Source organism: Callospermophilus lateralis, chromosome 4, assembly GCF_048772815.1.
Source record: "Callospermophilus lateralis isolate mCalLat2 chromosome 4, mCalLat2.hap1, whole genome shotgun sequence".
NCBI classification, from domain to species: Eukaryota; Metazoa; Chordata; class Mammalia; order Rodentia; family Sciuridae; genus Callospermophilus; species Callospermophilus lateralis.
In genome coordinates, this window is record NC_135308.1 from 111,766,179 (window position 1) to 111,781,002 (window position 14,824).

The 14,824-nt window shown below is 39.4% G+C and overlaps 1 protein-coding gene across 2 annotated transcripts in view; it reads right to left on the bottom strand.

Moving 5' to 3' along the window:
- Positions 1–466: 466 nt before the first annotated feature.
- Lrig3 (leucine rich repeats and immunoglobulin like domains 3) overlaps positions 467–14,824 on the bottom strand; it is a 45,034-nt gene continuing 30,676 nt past the window's right edge. The window contains exons 10-19 of one of the 2 annotated variants that reach the window (XM_076853065.1): positions 13,650–13,721; positions 11,509–11,580; positions 10,834–10,997; positions 8,065–8,385; positions 6,435–6,716; positions 5,033–5,485; positions 4,157–4,282; positions 2,446–2,589; positions 2,075–2,350; positions 467–872 (exon numbers count right to left, since the gene is read on the bottom strand). In XM_076853065.1, coding sequence (XP_076709180.1) covers positions 631–872; positions 2,075–2,350; positions 2,446–2,589; positions 4,157–4,282; positions 5,033–5,485; positions 6,435–6,716; positions 8,065–8,385; positions 10,834–10,997; positions 11,509–11,580; positions 13,650–13,721 — 2,152 coding nt within the window. In that variant the 3' untranslated portion in view covers positions 467–630. Of the gene's footprint in view, positions 873–2,074; positions 2,351–2,445; positions 2,590–4,123; positions 4,283–5,032; positions 5,486–6,434; positions 6,717–8,064; positions 8,386–10,833; positions 10,998–11,508; positions 11,581–13,649; positions 13,722–14,824 lie in introns of both variants that reach the window. The other variant, XM_076853064.1, reaches the window with a different exon arrangement.

The window sequence follows — 14,824 nt, forward strand, 5'->3', positions numbered from 1 at the left end:
GTAGGTCTGTGTTGTTTACAGTGTGCTTTCAGGGGTACCAATGTGATTTGAACCTGTATTACAACAATCCTGAGAGGCAGGCAGAATGGTCATTTTTGTCTTATCTTTAATGGGCTGGATATAATTTTCATCAATTTGTGATGCAATAATACGGACTAATTAAGTTTTAAGTGTGTTGAAAACCAGAAAAATTACTATGGTATAAATGGGGCGTGGCATCAAAATGACATGTTTTATTAAATGTAATGTGCAAAATAAAATGAAGTGACCTCTATTCAAAAAAGGTACAAGACAAGAATTATTTAAAAGGCTTTAGTACTCATTTTCAATAAAAAGAATTCTGGCATTATAAAAATACATAAAATAGTTGTGGATTTATACCATTAATTTACATAAGGTTTTTTTTTGCATAAAACAAAGTTATAAAATACTTTAAAAGGTATTTTTATATGAAAGTTACTCCCAGTATAAAATTTTTATAACTTTTTGTAATTTTGGTTCATCTGTATAAATAAGGCATTCTTTCCTTTTAAAATTCATAACTCCATTTAAAAACATAGGATTCTTTCTCTTTTAAATAAAAGTCCACTTGAGGTAGTATGTTAAAGCTTTTCTTTGGTCCCATTCAGTCTATGTGTCCAAGTCATAAGACTGAAAATTTGGAGTCCTGTAGTTTTCTAAGGTCTGTTTATAAGTACAAGTGTGATTTTCTTCCTGAAAATCTGTCCTTTCTTTCTCTTCCTCTGACTCACAGTCCAAGTCAGGGGAAGAAGGACCTTTCAAGCAAAAGGCTCTGGGCTGAAAATCTGATGGCTGTCCAAAGCTTGAAAAGGCATCTAGGTGAGGTCTCCTCAGAGGCTTTCCAAATGTACCTGAAAGAAAAACATCCCTTGAGCTCGCAGGTACTTTACTAGCATGTAAATCAACGTGATACACAGCAAATGAAGAAGCATCTTGCTGCATCAACACGAATAAGCTCTGTATACATTCCACATCATGCTACTCAGGAGTTCGTACATCTGTGTTATGGACAGATATAAGAATACATTAACATATAATGCAGAAGATGACATCAAAACTCCTTCTTATTTATAATCCACTGAACAAGTGCATCTACTCTTTACCATTTTTCATGGCCTGTAGTAATATTAATTATTGCACAACAAAGTGCCTGAAGTATGCCAACATGCATTCCCCCAAATCCTCCCTTCAGTACCGAAGAGCCCGCAATCTCCACACAAGTCACACGGATAGTAACGCACAAGCTAACTGTGCCTGAATATAGAAAGTTTCTTTTAAAATAACCCTGTGCCTTACCCTTTCTTCATTTTCATTTTTCCAAGAAGGAGAATAAGCAATCATACCATGACAAAACACATAAATTTCTTAAAAGCTGTGTAAAATAAAATTCTATGTTTTTCAACAAAAAAACAAAAACAACCAAGGCGAGTTGTGGCTCATTTTCCCACACTGCTCCTTTCAGTGAAAAGAGGATCTCAGTTCTTTCGTACCATTGTTCCCATGCACTGGACCAAAAAATCCACAGGCTTCTCTTGGTGCCAGCCAATGTCTACCACCACCAGCTTGGGCATTAAGGCTGGATGGCCTCCTTTGCCAAAGGTAGTTCAGCTTGTCTGACTAAGCAGCTGTTGCTAGGTAGGATGCTGTTTTCCACCCCTCTACCGTGGGTTCAGTTAGGAGCCACCAGACATACCAAACCGCAATCATGCAGAGCACACAGCTCCACCCCAAAAGCTGCCAGAGCCCAAAACCACTTTTTCCACATGGCTGACAAGCTCAGCTCCTAAGTCATTCCCTAAACTCTTGTCTTCTAGATGCCACACACAGAGTTACCCAGAAAGCTCCCAAGTCTTAGTTATAGATTAAATACAGAATCAAGTACAATCCCTACCTCTGACTCTACATTTAGAAACATTTATACTAGCTCTTTGGATATCATGATAACATCATTAAGGAAAAAAAAAAAACAAAACACACTGACATCAAAGCTCTTGCTACATGCAACTTGGAGCCTGGGCTGGAAACTAGGCATCTAATAATTTAATAAACTTACCCATGAAAGAATTACTTGAAGTCACTGACGCTGGCTCTGGATTTGTACTAAAATCTAAAGAGGACTTGTTCAGACACACGTTTTTCATCGCAGGCCCTTCATTCTGAGAGTAGCCGGAGTGAATGACCTTCCTCATGTGAGAAGGCCACCCTAGGTTACTGAAGCTCCGCTCACAGGGTTCTTCTGAGGAGTGCGAACACGGGTAGCACTCCTTTTTCTTTATGTAACCAGGCTCACAGTGGTCCATTAAAGCTGTTCTTGGGTCTGGACTGCAACCTTTTTAATTGGGCACGCACACCAGAAGGAGACATAGTTAGCGCTTCTAGAAATCTTTCTAGGAAACAGAAGAAATACGGATGAATGACACACACCTGCATGATAGGCTTCAAAGGGATCTGGGCCATACGTGTTCCCCTTCAAATACACAGGGCCTGAAGATCCCAAAAAGGGACAGAGGAACGGATCTGTGGCAGCTTCCACGTCAGCTTCACTGCTGTTGTCAATGTGGCAGGTCCCTTTAAAACACAAATCCAAGTCACTGAGTCAATTTTACTCTTAGTGCCATCCAAGGTTTTCTCCAATTTTAGCATTTTGCATACTTTAAGACAAAAATTTGGATAGAACATGATATAAAAGAAAACCTGCATAAACTTATAGGTCCCCCCTCATTTCGCCCAATTTATTGAAGCCTACGGATGATACCCAAGTAATTTGGGGGCAGCTCACTGAAGGAGGGTCCAATTGGCACTGAATAGGGCATCTGGTTTCTAAAGGAAACTGATCTGGGTTTGGATCCTGCAGCCAAAACACTAAAGGTTTAAACCACATCCTACAAAATATCACAGATGACCAGAACCAGGGATTGGCATTTGATTCATGACCTCTTAGCGCCCAGCTCAAAGATGAGGCCTGGCAAAAAAAAAAAATCACTTATAGGCAGTTGAACTAACAGCACAAAAAATGATATGTCAGTTAGTAAAAGATACAGAAGTCCAAGGATAAACAACAATGTCAAGGTTAAGGTTGTCATGATAGGCCACATGCCTGGGAGGCAGAAAGTGAGGGCTTGGAAGGTGGGTGAGGGTCTGAGGGGGAAGCAGACACGCAGAGTGACCCAGCAATGGTGGGTTTCTAGACCGCTCTTGGAACAGACCCATCTCCTGGCTGCATCTGGGCAGCTTGACATTATGCTCCAATTCTGTCCTTCAGGTTTTCATACATGTCTCTTTAATTAACCTCATTATATTTGAATGAGTTTGGGGCTCTGCTTTTTGCTACCAAATGGGCCTAGCCAGAATATTCATGCCCAGATATTCTTTTATCTCTACAGCGCTAGTACCAACTTGCCAAGCGCCCTGTTATGCTTTATGTAATTGTTTGTCTCACCACTGACTAAACTGAAAAATTGAAAACAAATACTCTTCCCTCCTGACTAGGAAGTCTGGCATAGAGCAAATACTCAATAAATGCTTGTGGTTAAAAAAAAATGGTAAAATGTTTGAAAAAACATCAATGATTCCACTTGCTGAGTCCTTGGTCTGTGCCAAGCACTGTGTAGTTTTCCATTTTCACAACCACCTCGCCAGTGAGGACTGTCACTGCCCAACCTACACAGGGAATGGCTATGTGCCAAAGCTGCTCCTGTACCATCCTGCCTCCACCACTACCCTCAAAAACACGGAGCACCTAAAACAAGGGTCAGAATAGATTATCTCTAACAGAAGGAATTTAAATCATTTGACTTTGGAGACCATGTATGAAACTATTTAAGGAAAAAGGACATTCAGGGCCAAATATAAAGAAATATTACACTGCATGGAGGAATTAAATTTTACTTAACCTGCCTGTCTCCTTATATTGCCAGAAACAATGACTATTTACTAGTATTTAAGAGAAGAATATAAAACCATATAATTTCAGTTTTGCTAGTGATCTTAGGCCATGTCCTAAATATCAGCGTTTCAATTTCTTATAAAAGTTAATATTACAGATGAGCCTCCTACCATATGATTTCAAACAACTACAGTCATGTTTATTTTACACACTCACCAGAACTGTCATGTTGTGGTAGGAAAAACCCACCTCCTGACGAAGTGACGAACTGGTGGTGGCTTCCACTTTCTGAAGAGATGTACCCATCCTGTCTGTCGGCTAATGTTCCCTGAGATGACAAATAACTAGGGATATCTGCTGGCAAGTTGGTCTCATCTGTAAAAAAAAAAAAAAAAAAAAAAAAAAAACAGCATTCTGTCAACCAAAAATGAATGTCATTGTCCCCCAGGCTTTCCAGATGAACAGGAGATACTGCTTTGGTCGCTCCACAAATGAAGTAAGGGAAGATCAACTCTGGCAAAACTATCCAGATGTGTGTTATTCGAGAGACGCAAAGGAGGGCTTTTGGGCTCTGGGAAACATAAGCTGATGTTCTAGTTTCTCACCTACTGGACGCAACTCCAAATTTCAAAACAAATATATAAAAAGAAAAAAGGCTCAAGAATTTTCATAGGATAGTAACTAAATCTTTGAATGATACTTGATTTGATATCTCAGTTTGCACAAATTAGTCAAGATGGCCCCTTCCTGACTCACAATTACAATCCCAGTGAATTCCCTTTACATTCCCCTTTACAAAAATGCTATAAAAGGGAATCCTGGGAAGTCTAGGGTCACTCGTGGCTCTCCACCACCGTCCTGTCAGACTATTTACTCTGATTTAGATTTTAGCTCACAGCCACCAGGATAGTCTAATGAGGTTTTAATAAAAAGTATTAATCTTTAAATATTAGCTTTATTCCAGGCTGAGTGTTATTTTTAGTTAACAATATTTCTGCAGCTTGAAATGAATGAGTCACCCTTCTGAAATGGGCTCAGACTATAAGACACACACTCTAGAAAAAATGACTGCAGAACCACAAACACGTGACCACAGCATCCCGTGCCACACTTCTGCTGACGCACCTGTGTTGGTAATGCTGCAGTCCTCGTTCCTCCGCCGGGTGTGGTATATGATGACCACCCACACCAGCGATGTGCCCACCACACAGCAAACCACAGCTATGATCACCACGCCCACGGTGGCCCAGCCGTCCTCGTCCAAAGACGGGCCGGTCATCTGAGGAGAGTCGCAGGTGGGAGTGGGGATCACGCTAAGGCGCACGTTGCCCCTCTCAGTGCCAAGGGTATTGGACATTTCACACGTGTACTTTCCAGCATCGCTGACATCAGAGTCCACGATGATCAGCAGCTGATTGCCTGCTGCAAAAAAGTGCCTTTCGGTCACCACCAACGGGCTGTCATCTTTGGTCCAGTTCAGTCTGGGTGGAGGGCTACCGCCAGCGATGCACTGCAGCACGGCCGTCTCGCCCTTGGTTACCGTTCGGTCTAACAGAGGCCGCAAGAAGGATGGCGTTTCTGAAAGGGCAAGTTACGGTTTTAATTTCCTAAATGAAATCTGGTTCCCATAGCATGACAACTAGCATTTTTATTCAAATTGCAGCCTAAAATCTTGAGCTCCCCAAAGAGGCTGGACATATCTCTTAAAGAGCCTAAAAACAATGCAACCTTTGGATTTTTGTTACTCTGCTTTCATTTACTCCTAACACCAGGTAAGGAAGATAATTACTACCTTCAGCTCAATCTCCTTCCTTCTTGCCAAGGTTAGGAAACTGGTAGTGGGGGGGAGTTGATAAATATTTTTTAAAAATAGAAAAAAATATATTACAATAATTTGAAGAACTAGAGTGTGTTGGCAGATTTATTAAAAATAAAAGAAAAAAGAAAATTACAGAATCCTTATGTTCTTAAGGTGAAACTTTATATTGTCAAATGCTTAGGTCTAAATTAAAATTCTAAAAATAATTTACTTTTATTATTTGATATCTTAATAGGTTACTTTAACTTTTTCAAAGATATGTTTACTATAAATGTAATCACAATTGTAAGAAGCATTTGTTTAGGTAAAAGATTAAACAAGAACCTTGGTTTCCAGAGTGGTATGGGAGGCTGAGAAGGGAGAACAGGTCCTTCCCAATCTGTTCATACATTTATTTTCTTTTTGTTCTTTTTAGTGTTAAAAGACTGTGGAGAATATGCAACATGCCCAGTAGAAGGCAGTAATCCTGGCAAAAATGAAAGATGTCAAAGCTTTTACTTGTTCCCTCTCCTAGGGACGGAAAAATTCACCTCCTGGGCCATTGATGTAGAGGTGCAAACTCTGCTGGTTTCACAGCTTCGGGGAAGCCCTTTTTTCTTTCTAGCAACAGACAGTGTCCTATGGTTTTCTTCCCACCAAGGCTCTGGTGTGAGCCCATAATATTTGCAGGACTGACACAAACTGCAGAGTGGCCAGGAATCCTCTTACCCAGCACCGTCAGAGTTGCATTTGCAGAAATGCTTCCTGCACTGTTCTGAGCTGTGCAGCTGTACACCCCAATGTCCTCTATCTTCACGTCTACGATGAAGAACACGTCGTCCTCGGGCATCACGTGCATGCGTCTCTCCCTTGCGGCAGGAAAGTCAGTACCTCCGTCTTTCTGCCAGGCTATCTGAGGAGTGGGGTGTCCCACGGCCGCGCACTCCAAGCGTGCCATGGCCCCAGCTCGGATGGTGAGGTCCATGGGGGTCTTGGTGAATGAGGGAAGCACTGAAATCAAAAGGCAGTGCAGGCATGAGTGTCAGGGCCTTGGGAGGGTCCGCCTGATCCACCCCGATTCCTTCGTATTCCAAATGCCCCTGACAAAGGTAGGACAGGCTTAGTGCTGACTTCAGGACAGGGAAACAGAGACAGATGCAGTAACCTGCTCAGGATTACACAGGGATGGAAGTGAGGGAGTCAGGATGAAATACCGGTCATGTGATCCTCAGACTGAAGGGCTCCCTGCTACAATTCTGGCCACTTTTAGTTTAATCAATAACTAAGATCTTCAGCAAACCAACTGAGCTCTTTCTACTATGACTATTCATTTCATCTAGTTTTTAAATTTTTTCTTAAGTCCATCTTAGATGCCGTAACATTTTATGACTTTAGATATGTTCTGTACTACGATATTAATTCAAAATATTCTATGTGCCAGGCTTCAGTAATTATTTGTTGAATGAACGTGTTAATGAATCACACAAAAAGCTTCTGTCGTGCAGATACTAAAGGTTAAATGATAAAGTGGTAAGGGTCTTCTTATAAAACTACGCCTGGGGTTGGGGTTGTGGCTCAGTGGTAGAGTACTTGCCTAGCACATGTGAGGCACTGGGTTTAATCCTCAGCACCACTTAAAAATAAAATAAAGGTTATTGTGTCCACCTACAACTAAAAACCAAATATACACACACACACACACACACACACACACACACACACATTTATATGTATATGTGTGTGTGTGTGTGTATCTGTATGCCTACCACACAAAGGAAATGGTGATATAACTTTATTAACAGTAGCTAACATTAATTGTATTTATAAGCACTACCTAGATTCTAATGCATTCTGCTAAGTACTTTATACACATTTTACTTAGTGATCATAATACCTATGAGGTAGGTACTATTATCCTTAATTAGAAGACTGGAAACAGAGGCACAGAGAAGTTGAGTAATTTGCTGAAAGCAACACAGCTATAGCCTGGAGTGGCAGGATTCACATTCAGATCTCTGAGTTAAAGGCAGTGTGTTTTGATGATATACTTGATGGCCTCTTCAATCAGAATGGTAGATTGTGAACTGCCACACAGCAAAACATGTCTGCTTCCGTTCTGAGTCCAGTTCATCCTACCATATTGTGTGAGGTGTCTACAGCATAATAAATGCTGGCTTAGATAGAAATAATTGAGAATCTTAATTTTGTGGAGTAAGAGGTAGGGAAAGGAAGAGTTAGGTGGGAAACTATGAGACAGGAAAGATAGGGTCAGGAATGAGAAAGAGAGAGAAAGAAAATCAGTGCTTTCTGTTTCTACGAGTTGTCTTCCAATGCAAAAAGGAAAAGTAGGATTACATACTATTCACTGTAAGCTTGGCTTTGACAGAGTAGGAGGAACCAAAGTGATTGGAGATGACACACTGGTATTTCCCTTCGCTAGCGAATTCCACATTGCGCAGCCGAAGGATGGTGGTGTACTCCATCACCTCGCCACCCTGGGCCCGGAGGTGTGCATAATTCTCCATCTCCGCATCGTGCAGTAGTTCATTGTCTTTTTTCCAGGCGAAAGTCATTGGGGAATCACTGCTGCTGGCAGCTGAGCAGATAAAACTCAGATTGGAGCCTTTTATTGCCGACTGCGTTTCTGGCTGAACCGTGATCTGGGGTTTGGGAAAATCATCTGTTTGAAATGGAGAGGAGGAAACCACAATGTGAAGGCTCCAGAGTCTGAACACTGCTCAAACCCGAGCACCAAGGAGGGCAAAACCAACAGCATCTTAAGCTCAACCTTTGTGTGCGTTTTACAGACAGCCCAGCAGATGCGGCGGAAGCAACAGCCTGGGACAATGTTTGTAAAGCAATCTCTACATGTCACCTGGAGACAGACTGATCTGCCCGCTGTGGTTACCTGGGGAAAGACTGTTATCTTGAAACTATCAGAAAACCCAGTTTTTTTCCAGATGCTTTGTGCTTTGTATAAATGTAAGAAGAAAGCAGTTAAGAAGTCACAAGGGAAATGAGACAATACTTAAAACTGAGCAATGTGGTAGGATCACAATGGTTGACAGCAATTAAGTGGTTATTTCTAAAGAGCCAGCAGAGAGGATTTTCAATGTTCCCACCACCAAGAACTGGTGCAAGTCTGAGGTGACAGATACACGTCACCCTGATCATGACAGTGTGTACATGTACTGAAGCATCACACTGTACTCCATAAAGATGTACCATTAACATGTGTTAACTAAACTATTTTAAAAAGAACGAGGTTAGGAGACTTCCAAGTTCATGAACCATCTTTGAATGCTACTATCAGGAACTATAATTTGTCCTGTATTCTCCACAAATAAGGAACAGCAAAATTAAGAAATCAAATATCAATCATAATAATCAGAATCACCAAAGAGAGTAATTAACACCCCATCTACCAAAAACAGAGCCAATATTAAAAATGAGTAATTTAGGTAGAGCCAAAAAAAAAACAGAAAAAGAAAAGAAAATCCTGTAGTAAACAAGAAGCATCTCCAAGTCTAACAGTGAGACACTAGTTCTGGCCTGGAGTTCAGAGCAGCCAATCAATCACGCTGCTGTGCTACCCTGTCAAAGCTACATTATAATTAGAGTTGAGCAAGTCTTTCATTCTAAGCCGCTATTTTTAGTTCTCTGTTACTTTTTGGAAAAGTCACCTTTTTTGAACTTCAGTTTCTCAGAGATGGTCTAAACCCAGAAGGAAACTGATCTCCCAATATGTATCATTTGGGTGATCTGAAATAAATAACCTTTTATGTGTGTGAATGAAGCATGGAGATACCCCGATAAAGCCAGTGCTGCCAATTTTCAATGCTATACTGCATGTTGTAAACAAGATTTTCCTAGAATTCTCATCTGATAAATCAGGGTTCAGACTCATAATAATGTATAGGTTAATGTATAGGTATCTGTTTCAAACTAATAAGGAGCTTATTCTTAAGATTAAAGAACTGAGAAATAAGGACCATGGGAAAGGAGTAACTCAGGCCTTTACAGATGAATGCCAAAAGCTTATTTGGATCCAAGAGCTACATCAGAGATTTTATTTCCAGAAACTACTGATACTATTTAATGCTGCAACCAAAAAAAAAAAAAAAAAAAAAAATATATATATATATATATATATATATATATATATATATATTGTAGGCAAAGCAGTGTTGAGTAGATATTTAAATGCTAGTGTAAAATATGGTTCTGAAGTATCTTCACACAAATGCTTAAATTTAAGCAAATTTGGACTGCACGTTTTATACACACATTTATTTTTATAAAGATTTCCCTAGTAGCTAACAGTGAACAGCAGTGTAGTGTTATATAGTAGATAGAATACTGCATCAGAGATGGAAACCTCAGTTTTTAATTGCAATCTGCTACTGACTAGCAATGTGAACTTTGGATAAGCAGACTTGTAATGCAGCTATTCTCAAGTGCTAGAACAATGGCCCTTAAAATCATTTACCATGAATTCAAATTTGCCATTACTTGTAATGCTTTACTCACCAACAGTTAATTTTAAAGCACCCTATAAATCCTTAGCTACAAAATTTTCTCTTTTGTACAAGTTTTTCAGTAAGCCCTAGAGTTGAGAAGAGCAGAAAGCAGTTAAGAAACTTCCAGGCTCCTGGTCTATCTTCGAATGCTGCTATCAGGAACTGCAATTTCTCCCATGTTCTCCATAAATGAGGAACAGCAAAATTAAGAACGCAAACATCAATCATAATAATCAGTGTCACCAAAGACAGTAACACCCATCTACCAAAAACAGAGCCAATATGAAAAAGCAGTAACAGAGCCTTCACTTCATAGATGCAGAGACTAAAAAGGGCTGGGACTATCATTCAGTGCTCTCAAGATCCAATTTTATTCCCTTTCTACCAAACTACCCTGATGCCAAAACAAAGATGAAGAAATTTTAGAAAACTCTCTTTCCCATCTGTAAAATCAGAATAATCAGCAAACTAAAGATCCATTTTCGTTAACCTCAGCAGAAATAAAAGCTTTATTAAGAGAATGCAAATCTATTCAGAACCATTATTTGAACAAATGGGAAGAAAAAAAAAAAGAATGAATAAAAATCAAGGGCAATATTTATACTCACCACACACAAAACCATCTGGGCTAACAGCAAAAATACTTCTTCCTTTTAGCAGCTGAGGATGGGCGCAACTGGCATTTACAAAGCTCTGAAAGTTGTTCTCTGCCACCCACTGTGGGAGCCATTTTAGTTGGCAATCACACAAAAGACTTGATGTATTTAGATGCCTGAGGAGAGTAATTACATTCAATTTGTTTTGTATGAAATGCAGATTTCTACAAGTAAATTACTTTCAAGTAAATATTAACAAAGCAATGAATTTGGAAACCAAATACATATATCCCATGTTATAAATATTCCATAGTCTATCTTAAAATGCAAGAAGTTTACCTATCCTGTTTTTTCTTTTTTTCTGTCCCTATTCTTCTTATTGTCTGACTGAAGCATAAGTGCTGATGTATCAAAATTCCTTACTACTAAAACTCCGCCGCTATATTTAAAGCACCGTACTCCGTTTGGTACCACAAATTTAAGTTGCAAATTCAAAACAGAAAGAAAAAGAAATTCCTCATTGCAACAAAGAAAGCAAAAAATCAATTCCTTTCCCAGTATAAAAATGAAGTCACGTGAGGAAAGAGCTAGTCACTTTATAGACACATCAGCTGGGATGACACATCACAGGACAGCTGTCCCTGCTATGATTTACTTGAGGCTCTTGGAAGGAAGAGAAAAGCTTACAGTTGTTGAAGTTTCTTCATTTGTGAAAATGCATTTCCTTGTAATGACATAATCGCGTTGTCACTCAGGTCTCTGAAAGAACCAAATCAAACACATCATGGTCATTTGGGGTCATCAGGCAACACACTGCCCATCCCATTCACCAAGCAAATCCTCTATACTGAAATGCAAGAAGGGGGCGATCCTAGAAGAATCCATTACAAAGCATGGGACTGAGGAAGAAGACGTGTGTGTTATAAGGCTCTGTGATGGTAAGCGGTACTTTCTGTCACCACCAGGGTATTTGGCTCCTGAGGGCCTGAGATGTTCTGCTATATTATTTTATTGTACTTTTCACTATTCTAATTAGTAACCAGAATTTTTTAAATACACAAACAAAACTCCTCATAATTATGTGTTCTAAAACCATCATTTACAGAACATTTTCTATGACCTGTACTCTGTTTAGTGATGCACACATATTATTGTTTTCAATTCTAGAATAACTCAAAAGAGGCAGGCATTGCCCCCACCAGCCCAATTCTGCCAAACACAGCTCACTCACATAAGAGCAGTAAGCTATTCAGACAAGACGTACTTGTTAAAACAAACACTCCAGGTAGAACATTCAAAACATAAAGAGAATCTTCTGGGCTGATTTTATTTTTAACTAGCACTTATAAATAGTTTGAATTAACATATCAGCCACAATGATTGCTACTGTTTTTCTTTATGGAGGTCAGAGTACACAGAAGGCATTTTGAATGAGACGAGTGGCAAAAGAAGACAAAGAAACAAGGTGCCAGACATGGCTAGGGAAAGAGGCTGGGAGAGTCAAAGAAAGTTAAAGAAAATTGAAGCAGAGGTTAATACTCCACTGATCCACTAATTCCACTTTCCCAGAAATGGAATGGGCCAAATGACAAACCCTTTTGGCTAGTTTTCCTTTGAAAATAATCTGTTTCAATAAGTTCAGCAATACTAGCCCAACCTTTCAGAACTCAGCTTTGCAGAATCATTCTTTTACAGTTTTCTCTGCTGCACTGGCAGCAGGGCTAGCAATCCAAAATCTCTCTCAAATTAACTGGTAGAGTCAAAAAATGACTACAAGGTGGTGTAGAGATAATACTGAAATCTTTGCTTTTTATATATGGTCCGAATGAGTATATAAGCCAAAAGCATATTTTAAACATAACTTATTTTGTTCAAGTTCATAGATATTAAAAGTTTGGTTATAAGCATTTCTTAATAGACATATTATATATTATGTTACCATTTTACTGTACAATTGTAAAATGTATATACCCCTGGGTATGAGCAGTTGGTGGGTTCAGTTAGTAATAACACAGTGTACAGGCAGGTTTGGATTCCTCCCAACACCAGCCAGCTTTCCTTTCCTCATGGCTGAAAATTCTGAACCCCTAAATCTTATTTCAAAAATGTGTGCTGGGAGGTTCCTGAAGAGAGGTAGAGATTAGGCAGGCAAAGGCAGAGGGAGGAGAGGACTCCGTGAAGGAGGAGGGAGCCCTGCCTTGAGTCCGTCCTACCTTTGCCAGTTGCTAAGTTATGGGTCAACAATGAAGGAGAATGAGGAATGGGGAGCTGGCTATACATTTTATACTAAACAAAACCAACAAAAATATTCTCAACATGTGTTAAGATCTCCTATGCTATTCTTGGAGATTAAGGAGAACTGAATTTTTGCTCTTCAAAATGCAGTTCATTCTCTTAATTGTCCAGTGGAATTAATGAATTTCTAGGACTTCTGTTGAACTTAAAGATAATAGGAGCTACTGAATAATATTCTCATAAGGGTTAAATGAGACCATATACAAATACCTCTCACCATGTCCAGCATGCATTAAGTACACAATAGGTTTAGGTTTTTTTTTTTTTTTTTTTTTTTTAACTGAATGTATCATTACTTAAGAAAAGTGAAGAAAATCCAAGAATGAAGTAGAGCAATGTCCTTAAATGTATAGGAAAACACAGACATGCACACCAGCAGACAGATCAATAGGCAAGCAAATAGGCAGGTAGAAAGATAGATATATAAACACATTTGTGGTCCTGGGAGAATGACAACAAATTGCACTCTAGTTTATTTTATCTTTCAAGAAACACCTCAGACCATATAAAGTAACTTAATTCCATCTACTCACAGATGTTCTAATGCATCCAGGCCAGTGAAGGCTTTTTTGGTAATAGACCGGATCCGGTTCCCCTGGAGTATTCTGGGAGCGTGGGTAGGCAGGAATAATCAGAGAACAGAACAGTTAATTACAAAAAGCCACTCTGCTGGTGGAACTCTCATAAAACCAATTGCTCTTTCAATCATTTGTGAGCAAGTCTATTTTCATCAATTCAACAATATATCTTAAAAACTATATCCATTATACAATATGATTGTCAAAGCATTCAACAGTAAACCTAAAAGTAAGAAGTTACTCTGATGGTGACATTAAAGCACTGCTTTTTGGTCTTTTTAGGAATAGGAAGGAACTTTATTTCAAGGAAATTCTTTCAGATAAAGCACACAATAGTGGAAGTTTTCTTCTTCCCCTCCTCTTTGGATATCTTCATAGTCGGCTTAAAACAAAATTTGGCCATCTGTAAGAACATTTTATGGCTAAATGTGTTTTCATCCTGTATTTTGGGGACCTTCTGCAGTATTAATCACTGGATCACTTTGTTTGAAAATTCATGTGAGTAGAATGTAACACATAGGGTTTCAAAATGTTCACGTTAGTGTTATGGTTTGGCCATGAGATGTCCTCTGAATTGCTCAGGTGGCAATGCAGTGATGTTCACAGGTGAAATGACTGGATTTTCATCAGTGGATTAATCTGCTTGACGGATTAATAATTTGAATATTGGGTGAAAACTGTAGGCAGGTCACTGAGGGAGTACGCTTGGGGATTAAACCCTATTCCTGGCTCCTTCCGCTCCTGCATGCCCTCTCTGTTTCCTGATTGCTATGAGCTGGGCAGCACTCCTCCACCACTCTATTCCTCCATGATGCTCTGCATCTTCTCAGGCCCAGAGCAATGGAGTTGTCCACCCATGGACTCAACCTCTGAAACCATGCACCCCAAATAATCTTTCCCTACTCTGAATTGCTCGTCAGGTTATTTTGGTCACAGCAATAAAAAGCTGACTAACAGTAAGTATGCCTACTTTTACCCAGTGATAATTCCCAAAGTCTAAGCAGTGAAAATAATTAAAAATGTAGTTATACATTAGTAGACATTGAGATCAATTGTACACCTTAAATGTTAAAATTTTTCCCCCTTTTATCCAAGGAACAAAAGCTAATTATTATATACACATCTCGTAG